The following is a 16,745-nucleotide window of genomic DNA, read 5'->3' as shown; positions in this document are numbered from 1 at the left end:
TCAGTGGTTTGACTTTCTTCAAAACTTGGCAACAAAGTTTGTGAGTTAATGGGATTAAATCTCCTCTTCTTGAATTACAGAGGGACTAGGCAGGGATGTCCATTGTCTCCTTCACTTTTTGCACTAGCTGTGGAGCCTTTTGTACAGAGAATAACAGACAATGGATCCATCACAGGAATCAAAGTTGCAGGAACACATCAGAAAATAGCAGTATATGCAAGTGATGTAATATTTTTATCTAAACCAAATATTTCCCTAAAATTAGTTTAGAAAGAAATTTGGGACTTTGGGAAACTGTCTGGATTTCAAGAAAATAAAGCTATAAATCTGCCAGACTCTGAAAGGCTCCTCTTCCAGAAAACATTTGGTTACAAATGGGCAACATATTCTGTAAGAGACCTGGAAATTCAAGTTTCAGAACAACCTAGAAGAGCTCGATGATTTAAATGTCAAACACTATGCCAGCACTCCAGATCTCTGTTCATTTGCTGAAAAAGTATGCAGTTCCTTGGTTGTGAAGAATAGCAACAGTGAGAATGAATATTCTGCCAAGGATATCTTTATTTCAAAATCTTTCTATAATAATCCTAGACAAAGCCCTAGCAGGAATGCAGAGGATGTTGTTAGAATTTATATGGAATCAGAAAGGACCAAGAATGAGAGCAGATACTTTGTATGGTCCCATTAAACAGGGTGGCGTGGCTGTTCAAAATATTCTATGGTACTATCAAGCCAGCCAGCTGAAAGCAGTAGTGGATTGGGGGTGCTCTAGCCCAGCCAAACACTGGGTCTGTATTGAACAAGAAAATTGTGGCAGTGTAAACATTGCTGGGCGATTATGGATTAATAAAAAATCAAATCTGCCAGAAATTTACACAAACCTCTTAGCAAAGGCTTCTCTATGGGTTTTGCATAGAACTAGAGGTAAGATCAGTTCTTTTTCCACATCGACACCCATTGCAGATAATCCAGAACTTAACTCAAATTGCAAACCAGGGAGCTTCAAAGATTGGGTGAGTCTTGGAATAAACATGGTTGGCCAGCTATTCAGTAAATTTTTCTATCTTATTTAGAGATTAAGGATAACTTTAACTGGCCTGCTCTTCCCTGGTACCAGTACTTTCAAGTCAGACACAGTTAATCAGCTTTCCAGAAAAAACTTTTATACAGTAAGCTAACTTTAATGGAAGCGAAGGCATCTAGTCAATTTGAAAACAGAAAATTGTAACTAATTTATATCAATCTGTGCAGACAGATTTCCTAACCGAAAAATGTCCATATATGCTTTTAAAATGATGTGGATAGACAAATCAAGCCAAAGGAATGGGGTTTGATCTGGAAAAGAGGACCAGCAACTTCAGTCTGCAGAAAATGTATTTAAGATACTGTTTCAGTGCTACTTCACACAAGCCAAGTTAAAAAATATAAATAGACTGAACGAACTGGAATAAATGTTGGCGAAATTGTGGTGAAAATGGAGTTTTTATGCATATATGATGGACATGTCCAGTCACTTGAGAGTAGTGGGATACAATTGGTAACTATCTGTCACAACTTGTTGGATATTTATTACCAAATGATCCTTTGATAATGCTCCTGGGGCTTCCTAGTGGAAATGGTCTCACACAAGGACAAGAAGAATTAATCTCTCATCTGCTCGTAGCTGCTCAGCTCTGGGTAGCCTCTCATAGGAAAAAGAAAAATAGCTTAACCATTGCAGAATGGTTCAAAAAATGGGAGGTTATGGAAAAATTCACACCAATTATATACCCAGTAAAATAGGCAGAGGACAGATAAATACTCAGATATTTGCTTACCCTTTTGTCAGTACTGAAATTGCGTGCACGTGGCCAAAAAAACCCAGCACACCAATCCAGTTTTTTGGATCTTAACATTTGATAGACATACCTGGTCTGTTAAGTGTGTATAAAGATTTCACTCAATTTAATAATATCACTAGAAATGTCATAGATATTGTAATGATACTTACTTTGTAATATGGTAATACCCTGTTACATAGAAAGATCTGAAGGCTATATTCTTATATGTCTCTTTAAACAAAAGTGAAGTCTTTGTTTTGTTCTGATATTTACTTGGCAAGGATTTGTAAACTGGTTAAAACGTCCTAAATACATAGTTTAAAAAAAAACTTGGCAGCAAACTTACTGCTTAATTTTATTCTTTGTATTTTAGTTTAAATGATAATAGATCATGTAAGTTTAAATCTTTCTATACGCTGTCATTACTTTAAGTAGGTTTATTTTTAAAAAGCACCTGTATTTAAATAAATAAAAATCAATTTAAATTTAAAAAGCCCTGTTTTTTAAAATCATGGATTTTTATGCATTTTGCCTTTGGTTAACCCGTGACGGCTGTCTGTCATCCATCTGTCTGTGGACTTAGGTTTTATCATTAAGTATTACATCTATGAAAATCACTTGGACAGTGTGTACTGTGTGAATAACTATTATGCTGTGTTGGGTCCCGCAATTTGTAGACAGAGGAGTAGGCTAGGACAAGCAATGGTTGCTTGCTCTCATGCATTTCAGCAATATTTGCCGATGGCCATGCAGAAGGGCAATCTTTAGAAAAAGATCTAGGCTTTACTATTGGGGGAAAAAAAGTGCTTTCCTGGATACAGAGATACATGGACCTTTCAGGCAGACGATTGAGTCTCCAAAGCAGCCTGCCATGAATTGCAGGAGGAGTTAAAATTAGACGGGGCAGAGACTCTGACATAAAAGCTTTCTGCTACCAACCTTTATAATCAGAACATTCAGTAAATTCAAGCAAGATTCTGCATAGTCCTTGTCTGGACTAGAATAGATGCTTTATTTTATTTTTGTCTTACCTTTCTTAAATTAACACCTGTTAAAATACTGCACCTGTAATTAGGATTTGTCTGTTGCTTTGGGGCTTAGATCAGCAGCATGTGTATTCTTGCCTGGGAAGGTAGGGCCCTCTATGCAAGAGAGGAGAGGAAAGGAAAACAGGTGGGGTTAATCAACCAAAAAGCACCTAAAAGTCTGAAGTGAATGGCTGTGGTCAGTCCCCATGTAGGTGACAGAGTCAGTAGTCAAGGGTTCCTGCTGTGAAATTGATCTCACCTTTGGATGCTGGGGCATGGTGACCCATGGCTGTATCATCTGAAAAAGGGAACTCTATAAATTCGCTGAAATAGTACTGCAGACTTTCCATTCATTACTCAGAGAAAATGGATGATGTACCAAATCGTGATGCTCAGTCTTTTTGACATGAGCAGAGGTAGGAGTTAAATATGAAATCTCATAGCTTGTCAGGGACTTTTTTTTTTTGCATGTAAAATAGGTGGTTGAGGGTTGGGTTACCTTTAATACAGATTTAGCATTACACAAGTAGTTTTTTAATTTAATTGGAAATATCAGTGATTTTGGTTCTAGTGGTAGTCTGCAGTAACTACTGTAGTTCATGCTTGAATTCTGCCTTCCATTTAAATCCTTCCCACTCCTTTTTCACTTGCTCATAACTTTCTCATACCGGTACCTTTGATTTTTTTTTTTTTTTTTAAAGTTGAGGTAGAATTAGTCTAACTATTTGCATTACATAAGATTGTCATACAGCTGTGTACACTTAAGTAATTTACTTCACTATTATGATAAACCTATTATTTCTCTGTTTTGATAGCAGCTAAGAATACCTCTAAAAATCAGCCTCATTGTCCAAGACATGTAACTAACACAGTCTCCGCCCCAGAGTACTCGCAGTGTACACAACAGACAGGATGTAACATATGCTCCTCAAACTAGAAGCATCACACTGCAATTTTGTAGTCTGGAATGAGTCTTAAACTGTTCAAGTTTAAAGAGAATATGTTAATGTAAGCTTTGATCTAAAATCTGCTATGTTACACGTGTGCTTTAGTTTTTTCTATTTTTATTAACACGCTTAAGTTTTTTCCATTTCAAATTGAAGAAATTAAATGTAAAATCTAGCATGAGAACAATCTTCAGATTGAAAATTGAGTACTCAGTCGGGGGGCCAGATTTTTGAAGATAATTAGGTGCTTTTGAATGTCTACAAAGTGCCTTTTTGCATTTTTAGGCTCCTAAATGTCTTTAGAAATATGTTCTAAGGTTTCTACTGCAACTGTAACTTGGTTGTGTTGCACATAAGTAGTATTCTAGTGTCCTTGTTGAAAGTAAACCATAACGTACTCTTTGTTGTTTAGTGCACCTTTAAGGCTGAGATTAACTTAATCCTAATTATAAGGACACCTTGGGTTGATGCAATGAAGTGATGAAATAAACTGTATATCTAGACATTTGTCTTTTTGTAAATGATATGTGAGGAAATTGTGGCTTGTGGAGATATTAATGAGAACTATATATTGACTAAAGTCTGAGGTTATCCTATAATTTCAAATAGAAATGCATTTTGACAGTAGAACTGGGGTGATCTAAATCAGGGGTTCTCAACTTTTTTCTTTCCAAAGCCACCAAAACATGCTATAAAAACTCCACGGCCCACCTGTGCCACAATAACTGGTTTTCTGCATATAAAAGCCAGGGCCAGCGATAGGGGATAGCAGGAAGGGCAGTTGCCTAGAGTCCCATGCCATAGGGAGCACCATGAAGTTAAGTTGCTCAGGCTTCTGCTTCAGTCACAGATGGCGGGGCTCAGGGCCCCAGGCTTCAGCCCCATGCAGTGGGACTTCAGCTTTCTGCCCTGGGCACCAGCAAGTCTAACACTGGTCCTGCTTGGCAGACCCCCTGAAACCTGCTTGTGGCCCCATTGGGGGCCCCAGACTCCTGGTTGAGAACCACTGATCTAGGTTAGCTTTGGAATTGCTGTGTGACTCATTAAATCTGGTGTCCACAGCATAACATTGTAGGTAGTCATTTAATACTGCACAAATGCCCTAGCTTTTACTTTTCTTTTTATGGAATGTATTTGTGGGGATAACAGAGCTTGAACAGTTCTGGAAGTTTCTAGCTTTTATTTAAATTCAGTTCTCTGTAACAGTTCAGAATTTCAACTTCAGAATGTTTCCACGCCCCACCGTATTTACTGAAAAGAGCCCTGTGTAAATCAAAATCTTAAAAATAGTTGTCAGAAGCTATAGTTTTCCATCTATCTAAGCAGATAAAATACATTTGTATTAAAAACTAAAACATGCAGTATGTGAACTGAAACTAAATTATATTTGATTATCTTCTCTCATTCCCACCTTCCCCATTTTTATGTATAACAAGAACATCCAGGATTGTTTGACATTTTAAAGAATGTTTTGGAAGGTAGATGTACCCTCATGCTTCAGGACATGAGCCACACTCTAACTATTGGGGGTGAGAGAGGAAGTCTGAGTGCAAGTTATCCCATAATTGCTTACTGCAAGGTTTACTACACATTCCTCTGAAGCAGCTGATACTGGTCACTGTTGGAGACAGGATACTAAATGAGTAAGACCACTAGTTTGGTCAGTGTAGTAATGCCTCTCACTCCAGACTTGAAGCTAAATACCGGAATATGGTACTTAAATACATGATTGGCTTCATTCGCAGATAGTTGAGTATACAACTTGTAGATAAGGCCTGTAAAAATGTGTGTAATTTAAATATTTTTATGGGGACTTGAGATTCTAATTACTTCTAAATTTTTCTTTTCCATACAGTTAACAAATATTTAAGCTCTGAAAATCCACTGTTCTTTGAACTACGTGCCAGATACCTTATTGCCTGCGAACGCATCCCAGAGGCAATGGCTCTTATCAAATCTTGCATAAATCATCCAGAAATCAGTAAAGATTTGTATTTCCATCAAGCTTTTTTCACCTGTCTTTATATGTCTCCAGTAGAAGATCAGCTATTCCAGGAGGTACTGTGTGTCAGTGTACATTTTTATGCCTCTAGTAATATATTATACTCTTCTCCTGTATAGTCATCAAGAGAAACATATGAAACTTTTTATTCATACTGCAGCCAAATGTCCGAACAGCAGGTGACCTAATTGGTATCCCCTTGAATTTATTTTCTGAGGGCTGAAGTCTGAACCTACAACTGCTATCGACTTCACTGGTCGTTTACATATACCTACCTGAAGGCACAATTTTCCCCAGATATTCTCTAACAGATTCAGAGACATTTTGTAACAAAGTAGAATAGTTGTTTTAAACAATGTGGCTATACCAGAAGAGGTTAATTTTAGATTACTTTCAGTTTAATTCTTTCTGCCTTGTCAAATTTCTTAAACTTCTAAAAAAGTGGTTTCTTTCTGTTTATGCTGGTATGTGAAATGGCACTATATAGTTTCTCCTTTTAATAGGAGAAACTTGTAATATTGATAGTACATGTTACAACTGAGTGTGTTTTGTGTCTAATTTGTCAAAAATCAAGCTAAAACTTTCAGGTGGGCTTCCAGGGCAACACAATGCCTAGAAAGAATAGGTTTTATATGTACTAACCCCTAAATCCCATTGAAAACTTTACCCTAAATATCTGATGCCTAACAGATAAACTTGTCTTCGGTTTCAGAGGGGTAGCCGTGTTAGTCTGTATCAGCAGAAACAACAAGGAGTCCTTGTGGCACCTTAGAGACTAACAAATTTATTTGGGCATAAGACAACTTGTCTTAGATGATTATCTGCAGAAAAACACGAAACCTTTGCCAAAGAATCCCTGTCAGTAGCAATTCCTGGAGATATCAATGACTACTTTAGTATAGCAAGGTGTGATCAACTTCCCCCCCTGCATTAGCAAACCTATCTAAACTGGTCTTATTTTAATTGCATAGCACTTATTGAGGACTGATTGCAAGAGTGGAATTGAGATCATCTGCAACACTGAAAAAGAAGGGAAGACTACCTTAGCCTTACAGCTGTGTGAATCGTTCCTGGTCCCACAGCTCCAAAATGGGGACATGTATTGTATCTGGTAAATACTTTCTTTCTGGTTAAGGAGCTTAGAAGATAAATGCTTATTGCCAAGATGGAAGTGAAGTGTGTAAACTTTAAGATGCAGCTAAACTTTAAAACTGTAGTTGTAACTGTTCTTTCTTTTCTAGTATGCATGTTGTGCATATCTAGCCTGTCTCTATATAGTTATACATGGGAGGTAGCTCTTGTAGTGGATGCATGCTACATTCATTATACTTGATGATAGCTTCAAAGTAGCAGCAGAAGGCTGAGTGTCTAAACTAGAGACTTGCACTGCTGTCAGTATCAGTAAATATAACCTACTTCTAAATTTTCTGGCACCACAAGTATTTTGCTATCCAGCTTTTTAAATAGCCGCACCAACATTATTGTAATTTACCTACAGCATCCCATGGATGTATGCTTTAATATCTAACGGGATCTGTAATCTGTTCTGAAAATCTGCTGTATTTGAGAATTTTGTTAATTCCAATCTAATTTATTCCCTTGGCGATTGTGTTACAAATCCAAAGAACCTGCAGAATCACACAGTTAAATGTACCCATTTAGATAAGTCACATAATTAAAAAAAATCTCCATGCCTTCAGAGGAAAAGATAGGGCTTGAGATTTTTTTGATAACATGTATTCTCTAGAATACATCAAAGCAAGTATTACTCCAACCTCTGAGGTCCGAAAGGTGTCTGAGCAGAGAATAATCTGTTTTACTTCTGAAATTTCTTCTTAAACCAGGTAAAATTTGACACATTTATTAAAGTACACTTAGTTTGTGTGTCTAACATGGTGGTGAAGCAAGAAGATTCCGTTAGTTTTGCTGAATCCTACTGATCTGCTTTGTGACTGATCAAAAGAGGGTTTAAAATCAGATTCAAATATGGATCCTCAGATCCCAATATTTTCCTGGCTTATCAAGGGAGATGAGAAAGACAAGAGAGGGTTTTGCCTTTTTAAAGAGGAGTTCACAGAGATTATGTGAAACTTTATTTTTTCTGGCTAAAGTTTGTATTATATCTCATATGTAAAAGTTACTACTTACGATGGAGCAAAAAAGTTGAATTAATTCTGAACCTGAAATTATTTTTTTGGCATTCATACAAAGATACAGATGCAGACTTTATCCACAATTCATGATTACAAATGAATAATTTGTCTACTATTTGGGTTTCAGACATGTTTTTCACTCTGTTTCCTTTACCTTAAGTTTTTTAAAAGTTTCATACAATTGATCTTTGGCTTAGCCACTGTACTTAGTCAGTTGTAAAAACTATAACCAAAGATCTCCTCATCCTCATGTTTGCTTCTGCATTCAGGGTCAGAAATTCCAGTAAAGGTGCTTCATGCTTTATCACTTGTCTTCAGAATTGCAACACTTTACCATTTTTTGGTGCTTGGTGTCCTTAACCAGAAGCAGCAAAAGCTTCTGAATTTTCTAAAAGTACTGGGGCAAATAATTTTGTCCACAGCTGGAATAATTACTGGGCTGTTTATAAAACTCTTAGCTATCTCAGCTGCGCACATTTCAAAATAACTCTTCAGACCTCAAAAAGTTAAGTCATCATGGGCAACATTTGTGAAGAGATCTGAGACTCACAGTGCCATTATTAGAGGGCTGGAGACCATAAAGATAAAGTACCCAAGTCTTAGCTTTTCTCTGAGGCTACTGGAATGCCTCAGCTAGTGTCATGCATAGCAAGAAACCATCTTGCCCCCAGTCAGGATCCAGGGCCCTATGGATCTAGCAAAGAAGATTTGCCAGGACCAACAAGTATCTGCAAGGATGTTGGGCTGATGGCCACATATATTGTCAGTATCTGTGGCACACCTCCACCTGAAGCAAGCCTGGTCTATTCTGAGATCTCTTAATATGAGCCATTCACTCACATACCCTCACACAGAAGGATGGCCTCTGAGCCAGTCCATCTCTCGGCTGCCATCAGTCTAATCTGCAGTTAAGGATGAACAAAGTCTGCTGATGCAAATGTAGTTAATACAGATGCATCCTGCCTGAAATAAAAACACCCACGTATAGGTGTTTTACACAAAGCTGCACTTGGTCTCTCCAGGATCAACTGCACATAGATGTTGTGGAGGAGAGGGCAGTCCTTGACACACTAGAGGACTAAGGACCTTCAGAGCCCAAGAACATAAGACCAGCCATATTGGGTTTAGAGCAAAGGTCCATCTAGCCCAGTATCCTGTCTTCCGAGAGTGGCCAGTGCCGGGTGCCCCAGAGGGAATGAACAGTACAGGTAATCATGAAGTGATCCACCCCGTCCATTCCCAGCTTCTGGCAAACAGAGGCTAGGGACACCATTCCTGCCCATCCCAGCTAATAGCCATTGATAGACCTATTCTCCATAAATTTATCTAGTTCTTGTTTGAACCCTGCGACAGTTTGGCCTTCACAACATCCTCTGTCAGATAGTTCCACAGGTTGAGAGTGTGTTGTGTGAAAAAATACTTATTTTTGTTTTTTTAAACCTGCTGACTATTTATTTCATTTGGCGGCCTCTAGTTCTTGTGTTATAAGTAGTAAACACTTTATTTACTTTCTTCACACCAGTGATGATTTTATAGCCCTCTCATATCCCCTCCCCCCAATTGTCTTATTTTTCAAGCTGGAAAGTCCCAGTCTTATTAATCTCTCCTTATACTGCAGCTGTTCTATACCCCTAATAATTTTTGTTGCCCTTTTCTAAACCTTTCAATTCCAATACATCTTTTTTGAGATGGGGCGACCACATCTGAATGCAGTATTCAAGATGTGAGCATACCAGGGGATTTATATAGAGGCAATATATTTTCTGTCTTATCTATCTCTTTCTTAATGATTCTCAACATTCTGTTCACTTTTTTGATTGCCATTGCACAGATGTTTTCACAGAACTATCCACAGTGACTCCAAGATCTTTCTTGAGTGTGGTAACAGCTGATGTAGACCCCATCATTTTATATGTATAGTTGGGATTATGCTTTCCAGTGTGCATTACTTTGCATTTATCAACATTGAATTTCATTTGCCATTTTGTTGCCCAGTCACCCAGTTCGGAGAGATCCTTTTGTAGCTCTTCACAGTCTGCCTGGCACTTAACTATCTTGAGTAGTTTTGTATCATCTGCAGATTTTGCCACCTCACTGTTGACCCCTTTTTCCAGATCACTTATGAATATGTTAAATAGGACTGGGCCCAGTACAGACCTCTGGGGGACACCACTATTTACCTCTCTCCATTCTGCAAACTGATCATTTATTCCTACCCTTTGTTTCTTTTGATCAGTTACCAGTCCATGAGAGAACCTTCCCTCTTATCCCATGACTGCTTACTTTGCTTAAGAGCCTTGGTGAGGGACCTCTTCTAAATCTGAAAATCTAAATACACTATAGCCACTGGATCCCCCTTGTCTACATGCTTCTTGACTCCCCTCAAAGAATTCTAGTAGATTGGTGAGGCATAATTTCCCTTTACAAAAACCATGATGACTATTCCACAACGAATTATGTTCATCTATGTCTGACAATTTTGTTCTTTACTATAGTTTCAACCAGTTTGCTTGGTACTGAATTCAGGCTTACTGGTCTGTAATCTCTGGGGTCTCCTCTGGAGCCCGTTTTAAAAATTGGTGTCACATTAGCTGTCCTCTGGTCATTTGGTACAGAAGCTGATTTAAATAATAGGTTACAGATGACAGTTAGTAGTCCTGAAATTTCATATATGAGTTCCTTCAGAACTCTTAGGTGAATACCATCTGGTCCTGGTGACTTATTACTGTTTAGTTTATCAATTTGTTCCAAAACCTCCTAATGACACATCAATCTGGGATAGTTGCTTAGATTTGTCACCTAAAAAGAATGGCTCAGGTTTGGGAATCTCCCTCACATCCTTAACTGTGAATACCGATGCAAAGAATTCATTTAGTTTCTCTTCAATGGCCTTATCCTTGAGTGCTCCTTTATCATCTGTCGTCTAGTGGCCCCATTGGTTGTTTAGCAGGCTTCCTGCTTCTGATGTACTTAAATTTTTTTTGGCTATTACTTTGAGTCTGGCTAGCTGTTCTTCAGATTCTTTTTTGGCCTTCCTAATTATATTTTTTTACATTTCATTTGCCAGAGTTTATGCTCCTTTCTATTTTTCTCATGAGGATTTAACTTCCACTTCTTAAAGGATGCCTTTTTACCTCTCACTGCTTCTTTTACTTTGTTGTTTAGCCAAGGTAGCACTTCTTTGGTTCTCTTGCTGTTTTTTAATTTGAGAACATAACATAAAAATGGCCATACTGGGTCAGACCAAAGGTCCATCCAGCCCAGTATGCTGTCTACCGACAGTGGCCAATGCCAGTTGCCCCAGAGGGAGTGAACCTAACAGGTAAAGATCAGTGATCTCTCTCTTGCCATCCATCTCCAATCTCTGACAAACAGAGGCTATGGACACCAGTCCTTACCCATACTGGCTAATAGCCATTAATGGACTTAACCTCCATGAATTTATCCACTTCTCTTTTAAACTCTGTTATAGTCCTAGCCTTCAACCTCCTTAGGCAAGGAGTTCCACAGGTTGTGCGCTCAGTAAAGAACTTCCTTTTATTTATTTTAAACCTGCTGCCCATTAATTTCATTTGGTGGCCCCTAGTTCTTATATTATGGGAACAAGTAAATAACTTTTCCTTATTCACTTTCTCCACACCACTCATGATTTTATATACCTCTATCATATTCCCCTCCTTAGTCTTCTCTTTTCCAAGTTGAAAAGTCCTAGCCTCTTTAATCTCTCCTCATATGGGACCCGTTCCAAACCCCTAATCATTTTAGTTGCCCTTTTTTGAACCTTTTCCACTGCCAGCATCTTTTTTGAGAAGAGGTGACCACATCTGTACGCAGTATTCAAGATGTGGGCGTACCATGGATTTGTATAAAGGCAATAAGATATTAGTCTTATTCTCTATCCCTTTTTTAATAATTCCTAACATCCCGTTTACTTTTTTGACTGCCGCTGCACACTGTGTGGATGTCTTCAGAGAACTATCCACGATGACTCCAAGATCTTTCTCCTGATTAGTTGTAGCCAAATTAGCCCCCATCATATTGTATGTATAGTTGGGGTTTTTTCCAGTGTGCATTACTATACATTTAGCCACATTAAATTTCATTTGCCATTTTGTTGCCCAATCACTTAGTTTTGTGAGATCTTTTTGAAGTTCTTCGCAGTCTGCTTTGGTCTTAACTATCTTGAGCAGTTTAGTATCATCTGCAAACTTTGCCACCTCACTGTTTACCCCTTTCTCCAGATCATTTATGAATAAGTTGAATAGGATTGGTCCTAGGACTGACCGTTGGGGAACACCACTAGTTACCCCTCTCCATTCTGAAAATTTACCATTTATTCCTACCCTTTGTGGGATTTAGGTATACATTTAAGTTGTCTCTATTATGGGGTCTTTAAAAAAGTTTCCATGCGGCTTGCAGGGATTTTACTTTTGATGCTGTACCTTTTTAATTTCTGTTTCACTAACCTCATTTTTCTGTACTCCCCCTTTCGGATATTAAATGCTACAGTGTTGGGCCGCTGTGATGTTCTCTTACTCCTCCTCCTCACCCCTCACCCCCCCCCCCCGATGTTAAATTGAATTATATTATGTTCACTATTAGCAAGCAGTCTAGCTATATTCACCTCTTGGATCTGATCCTATACTGCACTTAGGACTAAATCAAGAATTGCCTCTCCTCTTGTGGGTTCTAGAAGCAGTCATTTAAGGTGTCAAGAAACTTTATCTGTGCATCCCTTCCTGAGGTGATATGTACCCAGTCAATATGGGTGAAATCCCCCATTATTATTGAGTTTATTTTAATAGCCTCTCTAATCTCCCTGAGCATTTCAGTCACTATCACCATCCTGGTCAGGTGTTTTTTAATATATCCCTATTGCTATATTCTTATTATTCAGGCATGGAATTACAATCCATAGAGATTGTATAGTATATGGGTTCATTTAAGATTTTTACTTCATTTGATTCTATGCTTTCTTCTACATACAGTGCCACTCCCCCACCAGCACAAACTGTTCTGTCCTTCTGCTATATTTTGTACCCTAGTATTACTGTGTCCCATTGATTATCCTCATTCCATCAGGTTTCTGTGTTGCCTGTTATATCAATATCGTTATTTAATACGAGGAACTCTAGTTTACCCATCTTGGTCCTCTGCACTTGTCTGCTTTCCCCCAGCCCTTAGTTTAAAAACAGCTCTACGACCATTTTAAGTATAGCAAGGTAGTCATGATTCAAACTGACAACGAGGATGTTGACGTAAGCAAACTTAGAACAGGATCACACCTTCCAGGTGTGTGATTTGATAGTTTCCAGACATTTGTCATGGTCACTTGCTTGGCATGAAAGAAATACAGTTGTTGATCTGTTTATCTGATCTGCTGTTGACCTTTGGCTCCTTGGTAGTTAGTTCAATATCTTTTGTGTAGGGTACACCAGAGGGATCAACTTACAATCATTCAGAACGGACATCTAGTGTTACCAATATCTATGTGCAGGGATGTTTCTTCCATTTACTGGAAATAGGTCACATTTGCCTTTCCTCTTAACATAGGTAGCAAATGTTTTAGGTCTAGGTCAGGAGAGAGACAGCCTCAAAAAGCCTCAAATGCTGTTTGCAGTGGCAAATACTGTTTTCAGCATTTGTTAAGGATGGTGATAATGGATCACGTCAGGCTGAATGTCTGGCTACATTGGTCAGAGAACCAGGGAAGCTCTGCACCATATCCTGTGTTCACACTTCTTGTCAGTCTGGCCCCCGAGAGGATAGAGGCTTAGAGTAAAACTTTCAAAAGCATCCAAGTGGCTTAAGAACCTACGTCCCATTTTCAAAAGTTACCGAGCCACTTAGTCTAGATCCTATTCACTTTCAGTTAGACATAAGTTCCTATGTGCCTACATGGCTTGAAAATTGGACTTAGGGTTCTTGAGTCTTTTGGATGCTTTTGAAAATTTTACCCTTGGTGTTTATAAATAGCAGGAAAACTGACAATGAGTATTCTATTTGGTGGACATAGGAATTGGAGGGGAAAAGTTTCAAAATCCTGTGCTAAAAGGCCCATATGAATACTTTTATATGCCCCACGCTAGCTGCTCAGCTTTCTTCTCTTGGATGTTTAGGTTCTGAACATCTTCTCTTAATGTTTGTGAAGGGTTGAAATAGCTATTTGATTATGCAGAAGATAATGAGTTTCTCTGTGCTTTCACAAGCTTTACAAGTGAGTGGTTCATAGATTTTGTTTAATCCTTAAGGCAGGAGGTTTTTTTCCCCTCGTGAAATTTGTTGGAACAATATTTTTGTGCATAAAAATGGCTATCAGTTCAGGCTCTTTTTGGGGGGCTGGCTTCACGGTATAGGTAGTTCCAAATGCAAAGAGGCTAAAATTATTGGTCTTTTTTTAGCTTCGTACACTTACACAATGAGAAGATATGCGATTACACTGAGGAAGGCTCATTTTTAATTTAGTCCACTACCTGTGAGCTCAGATTTTACTTGGAACTTAATGTTCCTGGGGGAAGTGACTTAAGTTCTGAATAAGTGAGATTCAAGATCTAGTATCGGAACCAACTTGCATTGTGTTTTTAAATGTACCATGGAGCTGTCGAAACATCCCAAATTCTCAAGTGATGGCTGTGTTCTATCCATATTCAGTCAATCCTGGCAATGTTTTTTCCTCTGCTTCGTGAGGCTGTTCTTCAGAAGCTTGATGTCAAACAGTTTGCTAGACTTACATCTGGCACAGATTAAAAAGTCAGCCAAACCTTTTGGTTTTTTTATACTAATTCACTAGGTTCTGTGGGATTCACTAGAAAAAAATCCAAATGGCCTGATCGTATCTCTTTGTTAGTTTGATAGGACTGCAACCTGGTCATGACAAGGCTCATTTCATAAAAGTTTGAGATTCAACCAATCTTGGCTCTTTTTTTAACCCATGAGATTTGGAAGGTAGTTCTATGTAATTCTTTAAATTATTAACTAAGGGTGTGTGACGGGGTCAGGACCCACTGCTGGTGCCTCCCGCTGGTTACTCCAGGAATTAGCTCTGTCCAGTCATGGAGCACCTTTTGCGTGTGGTGCCTTGCCCTTCATCGGCTCTGCTGCTTTGGGGACCTGTGTTGCTGCCTGGTCGGCGGCGTCCTCTTCAGGACACTGCCATCCGGCAGTGCCCACTGCTCCAGTCTCACCCCCTTCCGGGGGTTTGGTGGTGTTAGCAGTCTTCTGTCTACACCAGCTCTAGTGGCCAACTGCAGCCTCAAAGTTGAGCCCCTTTGTCGCAGGGGTCCGCCACAGCCTGTATCAGGCCACGCTCCTCCTCAGCCAGGTGTAGTACAAGGGGGAAGGGGGGGGACCCATGTTCACCCACTACTCTAGGTCCCGACCCAGGGACCTTCTAGTGGCAGCCTGTCTGCCCGCTCTCCTTTCCCCTTGTCAGACTGTTGTCTCTGGGCCGCTTCCTCTTTGGTCCTGTGCACCTGCTCAGCCCTTTGTAGCAAGGCCTGCAGCCTGGGGTTTTCCTTGGCTGGAGCGCCCCAGCTCCTTCTGCCCTTCCCCAGCACTGCTCTGTCCCAGGTGCTACCTTTCTGCTCAAGAGCCAGTCCTCCTCCCTTGCCAGTCAGGGAGAGACTGCCCTGCGCCCTAGCTGGGCAGCCTTTATATAGGACCTTGCTCGGTCCTGATTGGCTGCCCCTCCCCCGCCCTGATTGGCTCTCTCCGGGCCTTCACTGGTTGGCTGCTGGTTCGCACAGCCTCTCTGGCCTGGTTCAGCCCTTTTCTTGGGGTGTGGTTCTGCCCCACCACAGGGTGGTTGCTTAGGTTTATTCTAGAGGTGTTCAAGAACCTCTTTCTGGGGTATAGGTGCCTTATACTTTATTTTTAAGCTTCTTTCTTTTGAAAGGTATCTTACATTGAATCCATCTCTCAGGAAGTCACAGTAGTGACTCCATAGTTAAAGTTGGAAGAAATTGTCTTTATTTCCTGTTGCCCATGTGCTCTACCAGTTTTCAGCTGTGAAGCATGTATCCCAGTGAAAACTCTGCCTACTATCCTGTTTTATTAGTTGGCCCCTGAAATCACTTGGCTTCCAGGTCCTGTGGATCTCCCCCTTAAGCTGGGGGGGACCCCTTAGCGGTGGGCAGGCTTCTGCCCTCCCACTTCCTGGATCCCAATAGTATCCCGTAAATTGCAAATGTACCTGCTCATTAGAGGTTCACTGGGTTGTCCACCAAGATGGTACAGACCTCATTTCCTTCTTCACAAGATTCCACTCCCCCTGCACCCAACTATGGGATGGATAACATCAAAGAGGTCAAGCTGCATGGAAAGGCAGGAGACTTTTTTTTTTTTTTTCTATATTCATCCTGAATATGCAGGCCAGAGACTTCCCCTAGCATCCTCAACAGATGGCCTGATATTGCCATATACATGTTACAGGCTAAAAAGGCTCGTACAGAAGATAGGCTGGATGAGGTAATATTTTATTGGACCAACTTCTCTTGGTGAGAGAGACAAATTTTTGAATGCTTGTCTCTCTCACAGCAGAAGTTGGTCCAATAAAAGATTCTATCTCACCCACTTTGTCTCTCTAATATCCGGTGACCGACATGGCTACAACAACATTGCATAGTACAGAAGATGTCACTTGTCAGAAAAGGACAGTACAATAGTGATATAGACTTGCACATGGAAAACATTGATATCTTCTAAATGGTAACCCATAGGCTTCCCCTAATAATGGAATGGATTAGAGTGTGTCCCTACCATCCTTTCATTTTGTCTCCCTCAGACATTTGTGCCCC

At 39.7% G+C, this 16,745-nt stretch overlaps 1 protein-coding gene across 2 annotated transcripts in view; it reads left to right on the top strand.

Annotated features, from left to right (window-relative positions):
* The window catches only part of ZNF654 (zinc finger protein 654), a 59,189-nt gene that overhangs the window by 35,245 nt on the left and 7,199 nt on the right, over positions 1–16,745 (top strand). For both annotated transcript variants that reach the window (XM_073305704.1, XM_073305693.1), the window contains exons 5-6: positions 5,651–5,853; positions 6,769–6,908. In XM_073305704.1, the coding sequence (XP_073161805.1) occupies positions 5,651–5,853; positions 6,769–6,908 (343 nt within the window). The remainder of the gene's footprint in view (positions 1–5,650; positions 5,854–6,768; positions 6,909–16,745) is intronic.

The sequence above is a fragment of the Lepidochelys kempii genome, chromosome 1, assembly GCF_965140265.1.
Source record: "Lepidochelys kempii isolate rLepKem1 chromosome 1, rLepKem1.hap2, whole genome shotgun sequence".
NCBI classification, from domain to species: domain Eukaryota; kingdom Metazoa; phylum Chordata; order Testudines; family Cheloniidae; genus Lepidochelys; species Lepidochelys kempii.
The sequence above is the reverse complement of the archived record's forward strand: the minus strand, read 5'-3'. Positions and strand labels throughout refer to the sequence as shown.